Source organism: Coloeus monedula, assembly GCF_965178545.1.
Source record: "Coloeus monedula genome assembly, chromosome: 14".
NCBI lineage: Eukaryota > Metazoa > Chordata > Aves > Passeriformes > Corvidae > Coloeus > Coloeus monedula.
Genome location: NC_138794.1, coordinates 18,240,570 through 18,264,405, shown reverse-complemented (window position 1 = coordinate 18,264,405; position 23,836 = coordinate 18,240,570). Strand labels below are relative to the sequence as shown.

Here is a 23,836-nt window from a genome sequence, read left to right as displayed (position 1 = left end):
AATCTTAAAAGCAGCTTTTGCCAGAAGTATGTTGGGCAGTATATACATAGTTAGTTCTTGAAGTTTTTGCTAGAATTTTTGTTCAGCAAATAGACAGGCCTGAGCTTACCTTTCACACTTGTGAGCTGTACTGTCAGGCTTCAAATAATCACTTACAGTTGTTTCAAGGTACATGGGAAATGATGTGCTGTTATTAATTGCTGGCCACAAAAATGTTACATATGGAGAAGGGGTTCACCTTGTAATCTGGAAATCTGGTCACACATAAGACCTGATGCTTCAGGCAGACAAATGTAGCTTCAAATGGTTTTCTCGTATGTACCAATATCAGATATCAGAAATGTCGATTAGAAAGTCATATGTAACAGCTATATAGAAATCAAAGTAAATTGAAGAAAACTGCTTTTCTATTTTCTCCTTCAGTTTGCAGTCCCATTGTAGCAATGTTTTGCAATTTCCTGGAATCCAGGAAGAGCAAGTTTCTAAAAGCTGAGACCAATTAGTGTATTTTTGCTATCAGAGTGAAGCAAATAGAAAAAGAAGTAAACAAAACACTGGAAGAATAGTAAGCCACATTTCTGCTTTCCATGCTAAGTTGTGCAATTATGTCTGTACTTTCACAAAAGGCCTCTAACGTTACTGTTGCTGCAAAGAAGAGCAGGTGTGGTTGCTTTGTTGTGCTTTACTGTCTCATGAAATAGCAAGGAAAAAGGATGGCAAGCTTAAGTACATGTTGCCATTTCCCACACCTTTTTGTGTCTGAGTAGCTTCACTCTTTGCAGTAACAGAACATGTCCCATGAATAGAGTTGTCCAGTGTCTGTAATACCAAAAGCATTCCTTGAAGTAAAAAGCTTTGCTAAAGAATATTTCACTGATTTTTTTGGTATTGATTTTTAAAGAGAACATTTTTCTCCCACAACTTGTGTAATACTATAATAAAATAGTTGTGTCTAATGCTTCTATTTATAAGTCTTCCTTTCTGAGAATGGGGGGTGTTTTTTCATGTAGATCGAAAGGATGCAGAAGGCTGGGAAACAGTTCAGCGTGGAAGGCCTGTTCGATCTCGATCCACACCTTTGGCAACAAAAGCTCCTGTAGCTGCAGAATCAGTGAAGTCCAGAGGTGACAGTGACAAAGAAAATGTAATTTCACCACCAGCAGAAAACAAGCATGGGAGTTCAGTCACTGACAGTGCTGCATCCGAAAGCACAGAGCTGGTACACAAGGATCCTTTACATCAGTCTGAGGGTCCTCTTACTGAAAGGACCCAGGTCAGTACATAATTTGGAACCATTTTCTAACCTTAAATCTTGCAACTTGTTCTTCAGAGCATTTTCTAAGGGTGATGTTGTCTAGAGGTTTTATGAAATAACCAGATTGTAAAAGGCTTTTTAAATAATGGTTATTTCAGTTACATTTATGGAAATGCATTAAGATGTTGGCACAAATAGGCTAATTAAAATGATGATGCTGTGAACAGCTTTTCCATGTTTTCCAAAAAGTCAGCAGTCAGCACATCTCATACATAGATTTCAGGTAGAAAGATCCAACTTTTGCAAGGTTATGAGCACCTGAAATAAGTGAAGTTATTTGCATCACTCTGTTATTGCCAGGTATTTCCTTAAAAACTGACTCTGACTTTAAAAATCAGTATGTTCCATTTTGTTAATTTTGCAAATGCCTCTTGTTAGTTCACAGCCTCAGAAGCCAGTGGGAGCACTGGCACAGCACTGCAAGGGGATTCCTTAGAACCAGCTCCTGAGATGCCTCCAGTTCTCACCAGTACTGACTGCAGTTCAAAAACTCTGCAGATGAATGAAGCCTCCTCCTCCCAGAGCACTGACACTACAGACTGGCATCAAACAGAAGAAGCTAAATCTGAAACTGAAATGGATCCCTCAGATATTTCAAATGTGAGTGCTGCCAGATTGGTAAGAAATCTCATAAGATTTATGAGTGAATAATAAATCTAAGCCTTAATTTTCTCGGTCTGTGTTGCACAGTGTTTACTGTTAGCCTTATGTAAAAACTGTAAAAAAAAATGTATGAGGTACTTACTGTAGGAAAAATAATGTTGCATAGATACTTTTCATGATAGAATTTAATTCCAGTAAAGTTTCTGAATTTAAAGTAGAAAGATATAAATGTGTTATTTGAAATAAAGACATCTGTGCTCTCATTACTTCTTTTAATAATGTCTGTGCTAATTTTTCATTTCCTTCCACTATCAGTCATTTTAACTCACACTCTCATTAAAGTCTTACTTCAGTTTCGCTCATCATTCAAACTGGAAACACATGAGATATCAAAATTCTCTTAGAAACAAAGTCAGACCTCTGCTTTTTGAGACTCACTGAGCTGTTCTGCTGGGTCTTCCTTTACAGCCAGTTTGGAGGAATGCCATTCTTAAAGCAAAAAACATGAAGTCAGTATTCTGTTTTTATCTGGCTTCCTGAAAAGAGTGTCCTTTCCTGTCTGGAGAATTCTGCAGGTCTCAGGGTGTGTCTGCTTCACTGGGGTTCTCTTGAGTGGTGAGCTGCAGTAATGTTACATAAAATCCAGGTTATACTTTCAGGTGGTTTGTTTTGGTTTTGTTTTGTCAGAAACTAGATTAAAATTCTGATTTGCAGAAGTTTTCCTATAAATCACTTTCCCTTTAACTTTTGCAAACTGGAGTCCTTCCAGATAATTTCCAAGCCAAGTACCTGTTTGCTTTTAGAGCAGATTTCTAGCATCTCATCCACTAACATTGTTTCAGATGCTCAGTTATTAACAGTTCAGGATGCTGCCAGATTGGTGGGATCTGTGTCTCTTGGAAGCATTTTACTACTCCAGATCAGACAGCTTTAAATACCAATTTGTGTATTGTGGCACATTGTTCGGTAGCTGGAGTGGAAGTCAACTGGTTAATGCTGGACACTAGAGAAGGAAAAGAAAATCAACATATTCAGGCTTACATTTTTACCCCACTCTCTTGTCATTCATGTTGAAAGACAAGTACGGCCTGAGATTCCATTGTATTAACTATGGTGAAGTTTCCAGACACAGTTCATGCAGATAATTTCAATCTTTAAATGATACTTTGGAGCATGATTCCTTTTGTAGAGGTAACAGCATGCATGCACTCATGTCTCAGAGTATGCCTTGCTGAGTCCCTAAGGAGTAAGTATTTAAAACAGTAATTGCAGTCTTTGTGCTTTTAATGACAGTGTTTGTATAATAAGTTTTTGAATTATGTGAATAATTAATTTCATACATGTTTCATGTAGTTATTAAATGAGTTAATAGTTGCTAACACTTTTCATGGGGCTTATATTTTCAGCTACCTTCACAAAATATATCAGTAAAGGAACTGTAAGTAAAGAGAAGTTGAATAAAATACTGTATAATTCATGTTAACTATGTGGAATCCTCTGTTTCATGCCTGCTACTGATTTTGGGTTTTTTTCTGGTGTCATGTTTCCTACAGTCCATGGCAGAAGTCCTTGCTAAGAAAGAAGAGTTAGCAGATCGCCTGGAGAAGGCAAATGAAGAAGCCATTGCCAGTGCTATTGCAGAGGAGGAGCAGTTAACCAGAGAGATTGAGGCAGAGGAAAACAATGACATTAATATTGAGACTGACAATGACAGTGACTTCTCTGTGAGTGTCCAGTTCATTTTACTGTACCCAAATTCAAGCTTTGTTGTCAGTGGAGTATGAATACAGAATTTGTTAGTGTTTGTTTTGGCATTACCATAACCCATTTTACACATGAAATAGCATCATGTAATAATTATACCATACTGAGGTATATTTAGTCTTACTAAACTCAGGTACTTACTAAGCTCAGTGGTACAGAGTCCTCTGATCATGGAGTCGTCGTCCTGGTGCCTATTTCTGGGAGCAAAATAGGGCAAGCTGGGGCTTGTTAGGTTCATTGTAACCATGGAAGAGTAGTGAAGCAAAAGTGTTCATTTTTACTGTCAGAGCGGGAGCAGCATCTGTTTTTGGGGTGGTGAGTTCTGTTTGGAAGCATTGCTGAATATTGCTGAGTGGGCGCTGTTTAGTGTGTGTGCACACCTGTGAGTTAAGGTTTATGTTTTTACTGTCTGGTTCATATTAAATTTCAGGCTAATATGGGCAATGGAAGCATATCCTTCTGTGGTTTGTCTATGGACTGGAATGATGTTTTGGCAGATTATGAAGGTAAATTTTCATCTTACTATGCTTGCATGGAAATGACAGCAAAAATTTAGAAAAATGTCCATTATGCTCATGGCCAGTTAAGGTTTCAGAAGTTTCCCCAACACATTCCAAGTTACATTATTTTCTATGTTGTTTCCTGAGGAAGGATGGACCTTGTGTTCAAACTGTCTCTGTGTCTCTTTGTTCTTCAGCTCTCTTCCGCACCTCTGTGTTAGAATTTTACATTTTTTAAGTCCAGTTTTATATTAACATCTGGATAAAAGTGTAATAAAATCATTAAGCATTAAAAAAGGAAAGGTATTAAAGATGCTTCAGTCTGTGTTTGCACCTAGGCCCAAGGAAACCCATCTGAGAGACAACTAGAGAAACTAATCCTTATTGCTTGTGTTTCTTGTAGAAAAGTGTGTTTAAATTATCCACACCTTTGTTTTTATTTGTACAGCTCGTGAGTCTTGGCGCCAGAGCAACTCCTGGGGAGACAGAGTGGAGGAAGAGCCTGCACGTCCCCCTGGCCACGGGATCCACATGCACGAGAAACTCTCGTCACCCTCACGCAAAAGGTGCTGGAGTTGTTGCCTGCCTGGATTAGCCAGGGAAAACAAGCAACCGAACTCATGGCTGCTTGAAACTGTTCATAAATCTACTCTGTTTTAGGCTGTGGGTGGAAAGTGCTACAGAAATCTCTCTGTATTTTTTCATGAGTAGGCTTGTGCTACATTGTCCACTAAATAAAGAAGTCTAGAAGAACAATATTCACATTTACAGGAAATAATTGCCCTCCAGTGGCCTATTTGTTTTCTCTTACTGAAATGGCATAGAAATGTTTGCTACACTGGCAGTTAATATTGTCTGACTTGCTTTTGCTCTACTTTGGTTTTTATTGACAGAACAATAGCAGAGTCCAAAAAGAAGCATGAGGAGAAACAAATGAAAGCTCAACAGCTGAGAGAAAAGTTACGTGAAGAAAAGACACTGAAGCTTCAGAAATTAATGGAGAGGGTAAGCTTTATGTGATATAAAGGCCTGTACTGCTGCCTTTCAGAAAAGGATTTTTTTCCACATAGTAGACATATTAGAGATTGAAACTAGTGGTGAAATGAAGTTTTCATCTACGTAGTTTTCACAGCTGACTTGTGCATCACAGCAATTAAAGCATTATTTCAAATCATGAACTTCTTTGAGTGGTTATAGTGGAAAATCTTAGATTCAGGGAAGGCATGACGAGACTAGAAATGTGTTGCATGTATCCAACAGAAATGGTAAAACTCACCAAACTGAAGCAGTATACTTTGGGTTAAACTTAAGGCAGGCTTTGTGTAGAGCCTGGAAGTATTTTGTTACTGTGAAGAAAGCTTTAAGTATTAGAAAATCCTGAGGAAAATTCAGGCCCTGTTGTCAGATACCATTGTCAGTAATGAATTGGCTCATTCTGTATAGGAGAAAGATGTAAGGAAATGGAAAGAAGAATTGTTAGATCAAAGGCGCAGGATGATGGAGGAGAAGTTACTCCATGCAGAATTCAAACGTGAAGTGCAGCTACAAGCAATTGTGAAAAAAGCACAAGAGGAAGAAGCTAAGGTAAGTGACTTTGTTTTCAAGAGGAACTATTTAACAGCTTTGCCTTTATATATGTGGCACCTTAGAGTGTTCCTGAGTAGTTTGCGAAGGACAGTGCGGGTTAGGTACGAACACATGTGAGCCATGAAGCAGATAAATGCTGATGTCTAAATGGTGCTAGTTTTTTCTAATATGACTTAAAATTAATTAGCTGTTACTAGATGTCATGGTGGGTTGGTGTGGAGGAAAAGATGGGTTGAAATAAAGAGCTGATAGTTATCTTGCTGCTTTTGTTCCTTACTGAGCGTGGCAGCACTTTTGATGATACCTAGTCCTCCTGGAAGGACTAGAAGATCTAATGATCAGTTCTCTGCTTTCCAGTGTGTAGAAGGAGAAGTGGGGGGAGCTCATATTTCTTCTCTTTTGTTAAAAAACCATTCTAGATCCAGCATTCTGTGTCCTTAAACGGTAGTTGTGATGCTGTGTTTTGTACCACTAATGTTGTTGAGCAGCTGGGAATAGACAGAGACCTGCAGTTAGCATGTGGCAGTTATTCTAAATTAAGTATGTTTAGTGCTCTTTTGACTTAACACGTAATTCCATAAGGCAATCACTAGATGGATGCTTTTTGGTTTGCTTCTTTCATACTACTTAGATAAAACTTTTAATGGTTTAACCCCAGCCAGCAACTAAGCACCACACAACCACATGCTTTTTCTGCCTCCTATCCCATGGGATGGGGGGAGAGAATCAGAGGTGTAAAGGTGAGAAATCTCATGGGTTGATAGAGAAACAGTTTAATAACTGGAAGGGAAAAAATCAGTTCTAAGAAAAAGAAAATTAACAAAGAGAGATAAATAATAAAGAAAGACAAGTGATGCAAAAGGAAACAATTGGCAGTCCCTGAGCAGTGGCCCCATACCAACCTCCCCCCAGTTTTGTTGCTGCACATGATGTCCTGTGGTCTCGAATATCCCTTTGGTCCCGTGGCCTTGATGCTGTGCAAGCCCTGCTCAAGAGTAACTAAAACATCCCTGTGTTATCAGCACTGTTGCCAGCACAAATCCAAAACATAGTCCCATACTAGCTACTACAGAGAGCGTTAACTCTATCCCAGCCAAAACCAGCATAACATAAATGAAGTATTTTATTTTAAAGACTGTTTTTCCCAAGTAAAGGTACATGGATCTCCTTGAAACTGTTTCATTATACGATGAGCATGTATCCCAGCTGTGATTGATGCAGTTGTTCATTTGTGTTATTCAAGATAAGCACAACAAAACTGATTTTGCTTTTTTACTTAGTTGCTGTCTCTCTTGGATTAAAATGGTTTCTAGACTACCTAATTCAGTCTACCATACATTGATTACTATTCCATTACACCAGTGTGACTTTTGTAATTATATTAGCTAAATCACACTTGCCATAGTTCCCCAGATAAGCAAATGTTTCAAATACTGTGTGTGTTTAAGTGTGTAGGATCTGCTGCCTCATGAGGTTCTTGTGTTCTGGAAATCAAGGTTAATTGGGCCAGAAGGCTTTAGAGAAATAGCTGATGGGTAGGATAGCTGCAGGCCATGGTAACTGTTGCTGCCCAGTTGGTTATCTAAATTCCCAGTGCTTGCTTGTTTACTGACCTGTAAAATCCGTTCTGTAAATGGATTCTAGTCAGTAAACAAAGTTACAAACATTATCCTACCACCCTTTTTCATGATCTGGTTTTTTTGGTCTGTATATGTTCCCTTTACCTGTTTTTTTTTTAGCGTGCACATTTAAGTTCTTTTAAGCTAACCTTTTCTTATTATTTTTTGTTCTTATGTATTGCACTGTCCTGTGATTGAAAAAGATAATACATGTTCATGAAATAGGCTATATGGATAAGAAATACTAGACCATGAGCCTGGTTTTTTTTTCTTATTCATACTATCTGTACTTCCACTTTTTTGATCAGTAAGTACACATATATTTAAATTTGGCTCAAAAGACCTGTTGGATTCTACTAATCCTTGTGTATTTTACTGATTTATTCATCTGGGTTTTAACATGACACATTTTGTGATTGAGAGAATGGACTGATGAAATCTTGATGCTGAGAGAATTTAGAGATTTTTCTGTATTTTACCCAAATTTCTTGTTTCTCTGATACAATTCAAATTCTCTTTTTATATTCCATGGCCTGTCTTGTCTAAAACAAACAAAACAATACAAAATGATTACAAAACCTAAAGACTTATCCTCAAGTTGGTAGTTTTCCAACCCATTCTGGAGAAATGTCCCACCAGTTTAATTATCAAGTGGATAGTTAACAAATGGATGGAATTCCCTAAGACGAAACCTATTTCAACTTCTCAGGTCTTTTCTTAGGCTTTCTGATTGTTTGCAGGTAAATGAAATTGCTTTTATAAACACCTTGGAAGCTCAGAACAAACGCCACGATGTGTTGAACAAACTCAAGGAATACGAACAGCGCTTAAATGAGTTACAAGAAGAGCGTCAGCGAAGGCAAGAGGAGAAACAAGCGCGGGATGAGGCAGTTCAGGTATGATGTGGCTGTAGCTGCAGGGGCACAATGAGATACAGCTTTGTGTTTCATTTTGGCTCCTCAGACGTTAACAGAGAGTTTCTCTTAATTCCTTTTTATTTCATGCCTAAAAGAGCAGTGAGAATTTGCTTTTCCCTGGCTAGGAGCGCAAGAGAGCCCTGGAAGCAGAGCGGCAGGCCCGGGTGGAGGAGCTGCTGATGAAGAGGAAGGAACAGGAAGCACGGATTGAACAGCAGAGGCAAGAGAAGGAAAAAGCACGAGAAGATGCAGCACGGGAGAGAGCCAGGTAACTTTGCAATCGTTTCTTTGGTTCCCTTCACCGTTATCCTCCCCAGTACACTGCACTTTCTCTATAACAGCAGTACCTTCCTGGCTTGTCAGGCTTAGGATTTTAAGAAGTAGCATTTTTAAGGATTCTTGGTGAATGGCTTGAAAGAAGAAATCAAGTGAGTCATCATAAATTCTGTAATAAGTTTTTGTATTCCTTACATACATGAACAATATAAGTTGCAAGGCTGTATTTTATTATATTCATCTTAGTTTTATTGCTGACAAGACCTTCTAATAATTTGCCTTTTTCATATTTCATCTTAGTTTTCAAAGGCAACAAGATCAATGTACCCATGGTTCCCCGTTTCCTCCACTCTCCTGAAACTTTTGGATTTACTGACATCAATTCGATTTCACATTGTTGTAGACACCAAAGATTACATTTGTGAAGCACAAAGCCAGGCAATCAGGCTTCATTAATTCTGCTGCCTGTGAACTACTTGGTTTATAGTTTCGCCCATAATTGAAAGTTCACAAAGGGGACTTCACATGGACTTTTCTCTCTCTTCCTTTTGAGCCAAACATGAGGTGCAGACAGAATGAATGTTGGTGTATGAGAGAGGTTAACTTTCAAGTCTGATGCAGTCTGATGCATTCTGCTTTTTTAATTTACCAAATTCTGTTTGTATTCACATACTATTTCTCCCTCTTTTCCTACAGTTCCCTTGCCATAAGCATTCCTTAAAACCTTGCTAAAAGTTAGGGTTTTTTCTGTGCTGGGTGTACACTAATGATTCTTGTTGCATTTTTATTGTGGTGGCTTGTTTGCTTCAAAACTGTCATGAAGAGGATTTTTTTTTTCCCCCAAGTAAAATACTCAGAAATGTATTGATCACCTTTCATCTAATGAAGTCACGAGTGACATCATAAAGAGATTCAGCTTTCCTTTAGATGTATAATGAATTCTGGGTAGGATCTGTAGCCTTTCCCGGGGCTTCATGGACCCTTCCTCAGTGTTTTGAGCCAAAATCACAGTGAGATGGAGTGAGTTGGAAGAGATACTTCAGTATCTTATTCTCATTTGCAAATATTCGAGGAAGATTAGGACTAATGGAGAATTTGGTTATGCTGTTTTGGGAAGATAGACCCTGCATGTGTAAGGCTTCTACATCTTTCTGAAATTTGAGGAAACCCTCAAAGTAAGCAAATGGCCAGTAATAGTCCCACTGTCCCTATCTTTGTCTTCTAAGGCCTTCTACAGTTAGATCTTTGTCAAAAATCTCCAAGCATATAGTTCCTTGCTCTTTTATTTTAATCAGTGTCATTAAATCATTTATTTTAATCAGTGTCATCAGTTAAACTGCCACATCCCTTTGTTGCACCCCATTCATTTCCTTATGACATGTGAGAAGCAGCGGTTTCCATTTGCCTTCTGTTGGTATTGTGTCAGCAAATCTCCTCTGTTGCTATAATGCTCAGTTTTCAAACCCTTTGTACTTGATATTGCAGTACCGTGCTTGCACTTGTTTTTCTTTGCCAGATGTTGATTACACAAGAGATACTTCTTTTCTTTTTTCTTTTTTTCTTTTTTTCTTTTTTTTTTTGGTAATGATTTTAGGAAAGTGTAGGAAAGAATGTGTGGTGCCTTACAACCCGGTGATTCTGTTATGTCAGAGTCATTACATCTCCCTAATAACAGTTCTGAGGTTTCTCTAGCATAGCAGAGTGAAGGGAGGACTCGGTGTCCTGGTTTTGAAGCTCAGGGAGGGATGAGCTTGAGAGGAAGCTGGCTGTCCTGGCCTTCCGTCCTGGATTGCAGTGTGTTCTGGAGGAACCCTGGGGCATCGTTCAGTGTTTTGTTGGGTTTTTTCCTGCTGCTAGGATTTGGCTTGTGTCCTGAAGATTTAGTACTTGCTGGAATGAGTAATTCTTGCAGTATCTGCTTAAAGTTTCTTCAGTATAAGCTTTACCATTTGCATCTGTTGGTGATTAAAGCTTCTGTATGAATGGAATAGTGTACTTAAAACTGACTTTAAAAGCCCCTCTGCCCTTACGGTACATTAACTTGTTTCCAGTAAAGTTTTAGTTGTATTCAAAGTATTTTTATATTCCAGAGAGTTGAAATCCATAATACAGAAAATTTTGTTCTTGTCAGCAGAAATCATGAAACTGTATAATAAAGTACCCTAACCATGTAAAAAGAGTGCTTTTCAGAAGGGCTTGCGCAGGAGTAATGTTGATGCTCTGTAAATGGAAACTTGAGAATTTTGTTTCAAAGACTATTAACCCAAAGTATGAAATGGTAATAAGCTGTCATAGTTTGTAGCTTTAAACAAATACATAAAAATGCAGAATGAAAGAAATAGCTAAAATGAGCTTGTAGTTCAGTTTTCCTTTCTGTACCTCAGGGGAGATAACACATAAACTACCTGATGCTTCTCATCCATAGTCTCTTCCTCACCCCTCTCACACACAGTGATTGAAGAGTTCATTTTTTCTTTCTGAAAGAACAACTGTTTAGTGTTTATCATTTGATTTACTTCCTCCTCTGTCTTCTTTCCTATCTGCTTTTATATTTTCTGTTAACATTCTGTTAACATTTAAAAATGTTACTTTATCTGAGCCTTCTACGTTTATGGAACTGATTTTGGTTTTTTCTGTCAGATGTCTGTTTTAAAAAAATCCCAGACAAACAGGGTTTTTCACCCAGACATGACAAAATCCATTGCAGTTTGGGTAATAGTCCTTACGTTAGGCTCTCTAGTTTTGTTGCTCAGGCTCCTTTAATTTTAGAATGCTTTTTGAAAAGATGGCTGATGGCTTTGATTGACTCCTTCATAGCTCAGTTTTACCCAGAGCCTTCATTATGTCTTTGGCCCTTTAGAGCTGCCAGGCTTCTCTCCCATCACATTGTATAAATTTTTTTGTATAAACAGCATAAGTAGCTGACTCTTTCTCTTTAGGATTTAACTGATCCATTGGTTTACTGATCACTAGGAAGTTGTTCTTGATGAAACTCTTACTTAAGAGTTTCATCTTACTCTAACCTAAGCAGATTTCCACTTAATGGTTATAGCTACAAGTAAAGTTACACCCCTTTTTCTTTTCTCAGACAGAAAAATAATCTAAATCTCTTCACCAGGGTGATGCTGTTGTTGGTCAAAGTTTTATCTGGAAGTTTCTGTATTTAAATTTGTACTGATGAACATTTTATGAAACACTGCCCTCAGTGCCGTAAGGGTTTTTTTCCATTTGTCGTTCTACTCCTTTCCATTGGTTCACTGCCTGCAGCCCTTGGCTGAAGAATGCAAATGGTGACAGAATTTCACATTCATCACTCTTTTGTAGTATCTCCTTGTCTATCATTGCTCTGATTGGGACTGAGGTGTGATTCAGGTTCTGCTACAAAGGTTCAAGTGTCTGTCTGTATTAAGTCATTCAAATGAAAACATTGGCGTTCTCTGTTAACTAAGTTGCTTTTTGTTGTTTTTCTTTTTACTGAACCATCTTCAACTTCATTTTTGGGTTTTCTTGTTCTCCATTCCAAACATGAATGTGCCAGTATTATTCATGCTTTACATTGATATAAATTCTCCCTATACTGATTATCTTTTGGTTAGAGATCGAGAGGAGAGGTTGGCAGCTCTTACTGCAGCTCAGCAAGAAGCCATGGAAGAACTGCAGAAGAAGATTCAGCTGAAGGTATAAAAGGATACATTAGCTGAAAAATATGTAAATATTTCTTTGCGCAGTTTAATTCCATTTGCTGTAATTCAGTGTGTGTTTTCTTCGTTGCTTTATTTTCCATTCAGCATGATGAAAGTATTAGAAGGCACATGGAACAAATTGAACAGAGAAAAGAGAAAGCAGCTGAACTAAGCAGTGGAAGACATGCTAATACTGACTATGCACCAAAGCTTACACCCTATGAGCGAAAGAAACAGTGCTCATTATGCAATGTAATGGTAAGTTGGGTAGAGGGGATACTGCTGGAATTGCAAGACCAACCCAAGCCATGAAGCTACAAGTTCTGCTTCACTCACTTGCACTTTTACTGTATTCCTGCTCTGCTTTTGTAAAGAGTGCACCTTATTCTTCTGTCCATAAATCAGGTGGGTTAGGGAAGATTTGAAAGAAGTGTAGAGTTGCGGGTACAATGGAGACTGTGGGCAGTGCTCAGTTCTTGGCTGTCTCTGCAAAGAGAAGCAAGAATTCAGGAGCATCAAATGGAAGAAGGTGTTTAAAAGATAGGTTTATAGCAAAGTAAAGAATATGATCCTTTACATAGCAGGCAGCGGAGTTGGGAACACCTTTTTGTAAGATGCTATGGTTATTTGAATTCACTGTGAGTTCAGGGGTTGATTGGTTAAGTTTCGTAGGATTGAAACTCACAGAGAAACCACATCAAGCTCAAGAAGTTCTCGAATTGAGTTTGGTTGGATGCTTAAAAGTGTTGGAAAGGAAAAGGAGTGTTCTCTTTGTCTCCTCTTTTCCTTTGGTGTCTTATTCTTTGGTTGCTGTTGGAATCCAAGTACATTGCTTGGCGGCATCCTCGCCTCAGCAGGCTCTCTCTGCTTGTGCCTGCCCTCCCGTGTCCCAAGAATGGCTGGGGAGAGAAGCCACAGAGTCACTGAGCCAGAGCTGGGAGATCTGCTCTTGTTGATAACTGCTTTCACTGCTTTGCAAAGACTGTGCATTATTGGAGCCTTATATGCCACTAAGCATTATTTCTCTTTAATTACTGCATTAAGCAAGATTGCAGGGGATCACCTCAGGCGGTGCTGGAACAGAAGCTCAGGCTCAGGAGACTGGAGTCTTTGTATACTCGCTGACCATGCATTTCAGAATGAAACTCCAGTATATGAAATTAGACTGAAGTGAAGATGAGAGGAAAGCCCAACATACTTTTTAATCTATTATTACACTGCTGGCTAGCAAATCATTCTGTAATTTACTGTTAAGTCCTGCATAAAAGATGTTTATGTAAATTAGATTGAGGAATAAAGTGCTGTGCTTGAATTTCTGAACATACTCCTGACAAACTGGCATATTTTGTATTACATGTAAAATACTGTTGTTTATACATTAAGAAATTTGCAAAGAAAAAATAACTATTAAGTCATTGTCATTACAGATCTCATCAGAAGTGTATCTTTTTAGCCACATTAAAGGGAAAAAACACCAACAAGCTGTGAGAGAAAACAGTAGTATACAAGGACGAGAGCTTTCAGATGAAGAAGTGGTAAGTTTTGTACTATTTTTCTGTATTCTAGTTTTAAATACCATTTAGCTGAGTAGCCCATGAAAGTCTTAAAAATTCTTATAAAGGAGTTGAACAAGACTGTTTTCTGTTAGCATGGGAGTCGTAGCCGACTGCCAAAGAAAAGGAATGAAAGAAACAGTGCATTCACATTCTGCAGGCAATTGCCATTGGAAGTAGATTCTTTTTAAAATGTGACTAGTTATTTTTCTGTTAACCAAAGGCATTTTTCATGTCACTACATTTATCTTTTTATCCTAAAAATGTTATACATTGCAAGTATCAGCATCCTGCTTTTTTCCTTTGTTTCTTCTTGTTGCTTGAAATACCTTAGTCATTTTTTAGGTGATGTGCTTTTTTAGCAGATGTGCTATCCTATGCATCAAAGTCCATAATGCTGAAAACTGTAGTGCTAAATTACTTCAAAATGTAAGGTTGGAAACGTTTTGTAAACATTAAAATCGCTAAGAAGAAGAATAGTTTTTCAGTAGCTTCTTTAGAAGAGTTGGCGTTTAGGGTGATTTTTAGGAAGCATTGAGGACATTCTGTACTGTATCAAGAGACCACTGTTTTGTAGAAAAGACATCTGTATAGTTGTCTCATTTAATTTTTTGTTGCTGCTGCTGGAATTCAACTACAGTATTAAGTCAAGGCCTTTTCTATGAGAATTTGAGTTCTGCACATCAAAAAAAATTTGTGAATGCCCCTGTATTATTATAATATCTGTCAGGTGTTAGGAGGAAATAGTGTGCAAGCCAGTTCTTCAGCACTGATTCAGACTGAACTTAATTGTGTTTGGAAATCTGTTTCCAGCCGAGCTGATTCAGATGACACTGTCCAGTAGGTCTGACTTTTTCACTTTTCTTCACAGTTCTTGTTACTATTTTTATTTACTGAAACATTCTATTTATTTTCAGCTTTCTACATCTGGCTGTAACATGTTCTCCTTTTCAAAGAGCTTTGGAGAGTTAGGTCTCTGAAGTAGTGAAATTCACAGAGGGTGGTTATCACTGAAAAAGCAGAAAAAGATAATTGGAAAGGCACAGTCATCTGGAGGAATAAATGTTTGTGGAGTTGCACTTTCCTGCCCTTTCCCAACTGTAATGAAAGTACATAAACTGGTTTTTCAGTTTCTTTTTTCCCCTTGGACAGTGATTAGTGGGAGTTGTGTGGTTTTGGATTTCGATTTTAGATGCCAGGCTTACCTAAGTGGATATATGTGAGAAAGCTCCATACTGCACGTGTTTGCCTGGAAATACCAGCTGTGAGATTTCCCAGAATCTTTCCTGTTGTGGGCAGTCTCAGGTATTGACATTTTCTTGGATCTCTCAGGCCTTTACTGGTATCCGTCTGGCCGCTTGTGACTGAACTGTGGTTCTTGCTGGGCAGCTGGCTCAGATGAATCTGGAGGAAAACAGTGAACTGGATTTTCTTTTGACCGGGCATTGCACGCTCTTCACATCTAATTTGATAGCTGAACAATTCCAGTGTCTGGAAAAAGGGATCAGGTGCCAACAGCTGCATTTGCACCCAGCTTGTGAGAGAGAAGTTCCACTAGAGGGCGCAGAGATCCTGATTTTTGTGCTTAAATCCAGGGTTTCTCAGCAAAGCGTTTTGTTGTGAACTTAAGACCTAGATGAAGGTTAAATGTATGCATGCTTAGTGCAGGAGAGAAAGGAAAGAACAGTTTTAACTGAATGAACAGCTTGAGAATTACTATAGCAGATTTGAATATCCTTAATCTAGAAGGTGCGTAGTATTTGGCATACTGGCAATGTATGGATACTTCCATTGTTAGGTATTTTATATATTATTTATGGCTATATTTCAATTAGTCCAAGTATAAAATTCTGAACTATATTATCGTAACCTGAAATTTCCTGGGTCTGAGGCCCTCTCTGCTTTTTATTACTTACTATTTTTTTTCAAAGAGCAGTAGTAAGACACTCATTGTAGACCTGGCCAGTGTAAAATAGCAAAGCAGTTTTATTTATCAGAGCAATTCTGCTTTGTGTATCTCTTTATTCAGCATGCATAGTTAATGCCGTCCTCACAACTAAAGCATTCAGTAACTTCTCAAGTTTTGAAATACTTGAGAAAAAAATTCCAAAGTATTATATAGAAGTGAACCCATATTCCAGGGAAGCTTTATAATAGTCATAGTTACTTATTTATCACTGTTTTCAATTTTCCAGTCAGTGAAGGTAACTCTAGCGAGAAAACACTTGTGTTACTTAAAGTTATTACTTGTCATCTGTGATGTCTTTAGATAATATATGTCTCATGTGTGACCCTTCTTCTTTGACATAAAAGATTTTATTTATATCACCTTTGACCTAATAAAATTTCACCTTTGACCTTATGCACTTGACACCTCAGATAACTTACTCTTGATCTTTGACTCATTTTGTGTTCAGTATGTTAGGTAGCTGCCTGGAAAGAAAGCTTTTTTAGAATTCTAATCTGATCATAGAATTTCTTTACTATTACTTGAGAAATCACAGGATTCTTTTTATTTGTCTATACTGGTATCTCAGATTTGAAGACTTTGGAAACTGATTTAAGCAAATGATTATATAATTTCTCTTCACACAGTAAGGATTTTTCTTGGTTGATTTGACTGTAAGCAAAAAGTTAAAAACTACTTAATGGTAGGGACACTGATTCCTCTGGGCCAGGTGGGTGGTAGGAGTTGATCTTGCCAGAAATGAAAAGAAGCTGATATATTCTAGGGATTTTCTCTTTGCTAGAGTGTCTATAAATTCTGTAATTTTACAGACATTTTCAGAGGTAAAAGCAGACTTCATGTCAGAGCAGTGTCCCACTGGTTTGGCATTAAGTGCTTATTGTGCTTTATTCCAGCATGTCTTGTGCAGGAGCTGACAGCTGGTATTAGACCATCAGGAAGGTGAATTCATTTGTGGATGTGACATGCACAAAGAAAATATTTTTGCTGTGATTGAAGATGAAAAAGCTTGAGGTTCTTTTTCAGATTATGTGGGAGCTTCATTGCACATCAGCCTTTTGGGTTTTCTTCATTTGGGGCTTTATTAGTCTCCAGCTGAAACAGGCATAGCTTTCTCTTACAGCAAACAGCTCTTGGTTTTCTAGCAGTGGTTATCATGTGAAAGCAAATTAAGTTCTGTTCACATTTGTTACTTCCTTTGTAACTTTGCTTTTGTCTGGCCTCTTACAGATACATTAATTCACCTAGCTGGTAAAACTTGCAGCAGGCTAAAAGTCACCTTCAGTATATTTCTGAAGCTTTCAATGCTCCCACTGTCCCACATCATTTCACCATTATCTCCAGTGCAGTAAGAGCGTCCTGCCTACATTATCTCTGCTTAAGTGCCTGGCTTCTTCCATCAAACTCTCAGCTTCGCCTTCTTTTGCATTGCCATTTTCTATGCTATTGATTTCCCGTCCCCTCTCAACATCCACGTTGCTTTTAGTTCAGCAAAAGATGTAAACAGGGTAAGCAATTTGCTTTCATTGACTTCACTGGAATCAATTAGTGTGTTGGTAGTCCTGACTAATTGCTTTCCTGAATTAAAGCCTGTGTGACACAAAGGCCTCACTGAATAGGTGCCTGCAAAAGGCATAGGACAACACCTGGTGATTTCATTAGGCTGAGGAGTCTCTGCAAGGACTTGTAGACATTTTCTTCCACTTGTAGCTCCTACAGATTCACTTTTATGCCCCTCTGCTTTCCCTTTTGTCTTTGCCTTTCTTGCCTCTCCTAGTTTGCTTGGAGAAATACACCCAACAGCTCCCTTTGAGCCATTGTCCCAGCTCTCTGTATCTCCTGGTGTTTAAATGCCATGGTTTAAAGGGACTTTGAGAATATAAATCATGTCATTCTATGTGGTCTATGAATGTTTCTAATAAGTGAAAAGGACTTCTAAAAACCAGATGCAATAGATAACTTGGCAGGGTTTGGTTAATTTATATAAGGTGCATGCTAAAATTTTATGTATTCCAAAGCAGGATGGAGGAATATTAATGAACCATTGTTTGCATATGTGAAAAATGTGCCTTTTTTTTATCAGGAGAGAAAACTGATTCTATTGTCATTGTATAAGGGCAACAAAGAACTTCTAAGAGGTATGTTTAGATCAAATGAGAACATAATCCCATGATGGAGCAGAGAGGTGGTTGTTGTCTGAAGAATGACAGCGTTAAAATGTGAGGATTTATATAAAGACCTTGTTGGCTGAGCCCACCCACATTCCTTTAAAAAAAGCTGCTGGCCAGTGACTAAAGCTCCCTTTGGAGTGTAGCTGCCCACTTGGCTGGGGTTGCAATGGGAGCCTTTCCTGGCCCAGCTCTGCCCAGGCTGTAGCAGCTCTGATTTACAGAGTGCCTGCCTGTGCTGGCAGCTTCCCCAGGTACGGACACCGACCCTGGCAGGATGTGGTGGGAGCCTGAGGCAGAGCTGTGCTGGTACCTGTTCTGTGCCAGCCAGGTGAGCTTTATAGCCAGCACGACACACAGGCAGAGTTCATGTTCATAGCAGTTGGAATTTCTAAAAGATTTTTAGATTTTAGGAGCAAGGAGTTGTTTCTCTGAAAGAAACGGAGCTGTTTTCTTAGAGGTGTGTGCTGCTTCCATTATTTCTTGCAGAGGAAATTACTGAGGGGAAAAAAATGTGGGAATAGTTTCATGTCTGACCCTTGCTCTTCTTCATCTGTATTTACAAGGAGCTTTCTTGTCTAGACACATGGTGATGCCAGGATTTTGCTAATTATTTATTTTTTTAATACACTATGTTTTCATTGCCATTAAATTATATATAACTTGGAATACATAACATTTATTGCTTTAGCCGTTGCGTTATTGAAAAAATGCTTTTGTTTTCCTTTCTGAATCAGAGTGTTGTCAAATTCTTCTATTTGAATGAATAATAGTGTTCTATGAACTCCTTTGGTAGCCTGTCTGAAAGATATGGTTAAGCAAAATAGAAAATAATAGTACTAAGCATGGTCAGCTTTTTAGTTTCATCTAACTCTATTAGAGTTTGAGGTGTTTATACCTGTGGGTTTGTGGCTTTTAAAAATCATTATACACAATTAATAGTTCACTTTTTTATTCTGGAACATTCATGGGTATGTGCCATGCCTACCTGTATTCATAGAGTCACAGACTGGTTTGGGTGGAAGGGATCTTAGAGCTCCTCCAGTTCCACCCCCTGCCATGGGCAGGGACACCTTCCACTATCCCAGCTTGCTCCAAGCCCTGTCCAGCCTGGCCTTGGACTCTTCCAGGGATGGGGCAGCCACAGCTCTGAAGTCAGTGGCCAGTGCATGCAGCCTTGCTCCTGCCCTGGTGTGTTTGCCCTTCATCTCTTCTGATATTTGACTGCTCCATTATGGCCATTACAGCACAAGAGATGACCCTGACCCAGCTCTCGTGGCACTGAAGCCATTTCTGGGTAATATGTTGGTGCATATGTTTTTGTCATTTGTAGAACAATATTCCTGTTTGCTTTATCCACAGACTTCATAGTAAATTCATTTTTTTTCTTGGCATCTGATTATAGTTCTCCAGCAGCAGCCCATTTTTCTTCTCTGTTGCTCAGGGGAAGCAATCTGTAAATCACTTGCAAACAAGAACTCCCCATCCCAGTAAAGCCTTGGGTTCTGGTTGAGTTGGCTTTACTCTCGTTTTTTTTTTTTTTTTCCTGAGGAAGGAAGGATTTTTTTAGAGCAGGGTTGTGCATTGCTGGAGGAGTGGAATTATGCCAGGCATCTGTGGTCCATTTCTGTTTATGGATGGTTCATATCTCTTGTATACCTGTGGTCCTTTCAGCCCAGGAGCTCTGGCCGTGTCATTCTGCTGTGAATACTTCTGTCCTAGAAGACACGGTCATGAACAATCAAGTGATTATAAAGTCTAATCCATGTTGCAGCTTGCAGAAGGTCTCTCAGTACCCCATACATCAATTCTAGTTTTTTGTACTTTGCATAGCAATAGCTTCTTACCTTTAATTTATTATAAAGTGTTGTTTTTCTTGGCAAAAATGTACATGATTAATTGTTTATTGGCTGTGCCTTTAGTTTTGATAGATCACTGCCAGCAGCTGCACCCTTCCTATTTTTGGCTTGGATATCTTGAATATTCACAGCCAGTAATAAAAACTACTGCTGGCAGGCCCAACTGCACTCTCACCCCCCCCTTTCTCTCAGTTGTCCTTGCAGCCAAATGATAATGTCAGTGCCTTCCAGCTTTCCTCCCTCATCTGCAGGGATGCTTTCCATGGCCAGGATGCAGAATTCTCATTCTCAGAGAACAGCCACCTTTGCTTTGCCTTCTGTTGCCACATTTCGGAGTGACAAGTGGGAATGATATTAAAAATCTGAAGAAATACTTAAAACTTCTATTAAGAATATTATTTGTTATTTATCTTAGTGGCAGACTGTCTTGTCATTGAATCTGTGGACAAGCAAGGTGACTGAAAATGCAGTCACTATTGCCAGTAAAAATAGTTTTTAGTTTGGGCATGCTAAAAAGCAGGATTAGTCCCTCATGAAAAAATTCCTAAATTCCAGATGTCAAGGAAAACCTAATTGTACAATGAAAGGTCACTCTTCAGTTTTGAATGAATAGTAAAAGTTTTTTAATGCTCTCAACTCATCTTTTGAAGTACAGTCTAGCATAGAAATGTGAATAATTAAAATTTTGATTTTGAGAGGTAATATTTGAATATTCATTACATTATAACCTGTTTCTTATGTATGTAGCACCTACAGTAACACTTACTAATTCATATTAATAAGGAATACTTTCCTTTTTATGAATCTTCGTATTTTGGAGTGGACCATCACTTGTGGTCCTATAATAGTGTTTGATCTCTTTAGGATTAAGAATTACTTAGGATTAAGAATTTGTGTTTCAGGCTGTCATTGTTTAAAATTGAAGTGTGGTTTTGATATAACTTGTAGTCTGCTTCAGCATCTGTTTTCCATATTAAATACTGTCCTAGATTATGAGGAAAAAATAAAATAGCGAGGAGTTTGTTGAAACATGTAGTAAAATCATGAACAAATATTCCTGTGGTAACATGATTTAGAATTGAACCTTAAAAAAATCCTTGAAAATTTGGCAAATATATCCCTTAAGTGATTATATACACAAGCAAGAAACCATTATTCCTGACATTGGGAATAAATAGTGAAAATATTTTTTAATAACTTTCTGCAGTTACAGGATATTTTTATTTTGAAACAGGTAGAGATGTAAATCCAAAAGATACATGTAGGCTTCAGAATAGTTACCTATTGATTCGCTAGAATATATTCCTTATGTACCTTACCTTTATGGAAAATACTCAGTTTGATATATATTTTTAATATTAAAATGGTAAATGAATGACAGCTATTATTATGTGATATAAGCTACTACAAGTATTTCTTTATAGTCCTCCTCATGTTTATGTTTTAATGCTGATGTGAGAGGGCAAGTAACAACAAGTGTTTGGGAGTTCTGAAGACTGAATTTAGATAAATAGCTAGAGACAGATGTTTTTCAAATTGCCTTGGTCTGCAGAATTGGGTTATAACACTTATAAGAATGCCTGTTCTTTCAGAACTTGGGGATTCAAGGTTGGAAAGAATACAAAAATAATAGGATAACCAGCCTTACAGTATTCTGGCATTTTTGCTTCAGTTCTGGCCAGAATCCAGAAATACAGAAGGGAATGAAAATGAAAAAATAACAGAGGGGGAAAAAACCCTATAAACTCTTCAGATTCAGCAAGGTCATTTTGGCTTAGTTTTTTTTGGGTGAAAGTCCAATAGCCAGGAAGGTTTTGCACATCTATGACTTGTTTAGTTTATGAATGATGGAAGCACAGGTAAGAAGCCTTGGGTCACACCCTGGAACACGGATGGCCGTGTCTCGTGCTGGACAGAGATCTCCCTGCAGTGCTGCCTCAGCTGAGCTTGGAGCAGGTGCCAGGAAATCCCTGATGTACTGGCTGCTGCTCCTGGCCTCTCCTGCCAGCTCCAAGGGTTTCTGGAGCCTGCCTTCCCTGGCTGTCCCTGCCTGTGTTAGGGGGGAGTGCTGTGCTTAGGTAGGGCCAGGGATCAACACAGAGGATCTGCAGCTGTGGCTGCCCTACAGCAGCACAGCCAGGCTTTCGTTTCCTTCTTGGCGTAGAGGATTTGCTGCAATATTGGCCTGCCTATGCAGGCTTGCCCCAGACAGAATTCATAAAAAGGCAACAGTTACTAAAAAAGAAAGGAACAGGAAATAAGTATTTGTGTTATGGTTACTTCTAATTTTAGAATGAGGGAGTTTCGTTAGGAAGAATTCTGTTTGGCACACTTCACAATTCAATAAAGTTCCTATTAACATTTCCTGAGTAGTGAAATTAATAGTAGCTTATATGTGATACAAGGAGCCAAGGAGTGTCATAGTCAAAAAGATGGGGTAGGAACATAATTTTGCAGTTGTGTTCTGGTTTGATGAATACTTACATATCCAAGGCTTCATCTGCCAAGGACACATCCATGGATGCTGTTGCTGTAATTAGGACGCTAAATGGGGAGAGCTGGTGGAGAGTATTGGTCTTGTGAATGGCTATTGTGTGAAGAGGTTGTCAATTGGGAAATTTCTTGTCCAGCTGTTGTATTTTATATACATTAGTGAGGTTCAGAATCCAGTTTACAGTATGGTTTTCCTCATCCAAGCAGAAGTGGACCCTGCTCAGCTATATAGCATTTCAGCATTTTGTGGCATTTGCTACACTGTCCGTGGAAAAACTTGCAATTATGTTTGTTCTGGAGTCTGAAAAAAATTATTTTTATTTCAGGGATATTGATTATAATGCTGTTATCCTTGTAATGTAAACATGTCATATAAGAAAAAGGGGTGTAATTCAGTATATAGAGAAAAACTTGGTTATAAGAAGTGCTTAGTCAACTAAAATTATCAACTTCAAGATATGAGATTAACAGGGTAGATTTTCTGGTTCAGGCAGTTGGAGGGGACTAGGCAATAACCAGCAAGAATGTGACTTCAGGGGTGACCTTATTAGTTTTAGCTTTAATGGTTTTGGCAACTCGATTTCTCATGTAGTTTGTAGATGAGGCCCATCTGTTGCATTTGGAAAGTTTCAGATTTTCAATGACTTGGCTAAAAGTCAGAACAGTTGAGAATGGAGGGAGAAGGAAGAAATAACAAAGACTTTTTTGTAAATAATCTAATTTCCATCTGCTTTGTGGTGACTGCAGTTTTACGTGGGCATTTAATATTAATCTTTATCACCTTGCTTGTAAATAAAGTATTGAATCTTTTACAGATATTTATGTCAGTTTTTCTAAAAATTACTTCAGTGTTCTGTAAAAACTTAGAGGTTCTATGGCTTTGTCAAATAACGACGTGTCTGTACAAAATGCTATTAAATATCACATGGTGTATGTTTACTACCCTGCTTTTACGCTTCATGACTTTTTCAGCTAGAGACTGAGGATCTCCCCCTAAGACAGATACAGGATACCTTGGGATTTTTAAAAGTAATCCTTAGTTTTGGAGAATGCATGGAAAAAATAACACAGGAGAGAAAGAGCAGGAGTATTTCTACTCTATTGGGTCATTGAGCCATCATCACATAGCATAGAGGAATATATACAGGTGATCTTGAAGAAATACATGTCAGCATTCAGTTCTTGTTTCCTTATTTTGCAGCTGTACATCCTATCATAGAACAGTGACTGCTCTTTGTGGCACAGATTCTACCGCGTTCATGAAAGCTGAGCCCTTACTTTGTGACATTGTTGATTTCAGCTGTGCAGCTCAGAGGATGAGTATCAAGTATGAAAAATGATGGCAGAAATCTGACATGGAATGACCATCATAGCTGGCTCTGGTTTAATCCTGAGATAAAAAGTGTGCTGTTAGGACAGGACCAGCAAAATTAGAGTATTGTACATAAACCTTTAAAACAGAGCTACAGAGAAATTGCACAGCTAAAATTGATATGGCTGAAACTGAACATTATTGGTAGGGCTGAATACAGA

The 23,836-nt window shown here is 38.3% G+C and overlaps 1 protein-coding gene across 1 annotated transcript in view; it reads left to right on the top strand.

The window, feature by feature from the left end:
* The window catches only part of SCAPER (S-phase cyclin A associated protein in the ER), a 142,677-nt gene that overhangs the window by 29,988 nt on the left and 88,853 nt on the right, over positions 1 to 23,836 (top strand). The window contains exons 9-20 of the mRNA XM_082291057.1: positions 1,011 to 1,273; positions 1,694 to 1,915; positions 3,472 to 3,642; positions 4,113 to 4,188; positions 4,631 to 4,748; positions 5,076 to 5,187; positions 5,626 to 5,766; positions 8,129 to 8,284; positions 8,431 to 8,573; positions 12,178 to 12,259; positions 12,370 to 12,522; positions 13,692 to 13,799. Coding sequence (XP_082147183.1) covers positions 1,011 to 1,273; positions 1,694 to 1,915; positions 3,472 to 3,642; positions 4,113 to 4,188; positions 4,631 to 4,748; positions 5,076 to 5,187; positions 5,626 to 5,766; positions 8,129 to 8,284; positions 8,431 to 8,573; positions 12,178 to 12,259; positions 12,370 to 12,522; positions 13,692 to 13,799 — 1,745 coding nt within the window. The remainder of the gene's footprint in view (positions 1 to 1,010; positions 1,274 to 1,693; positions 1,916 to 3,471; positions 3,643 to 4,112; positions 4,189 to 4,630; positions 4,749 to 5,075; positions 5,188 to 5,625; positions 5,767 to 8,128; positions 8,285 to 8,430; positions 8,574 to 12,177; positions 12,260 to 12,369; positions 12,523 to 13,691; positions 13,800 to 23,836) is intronic.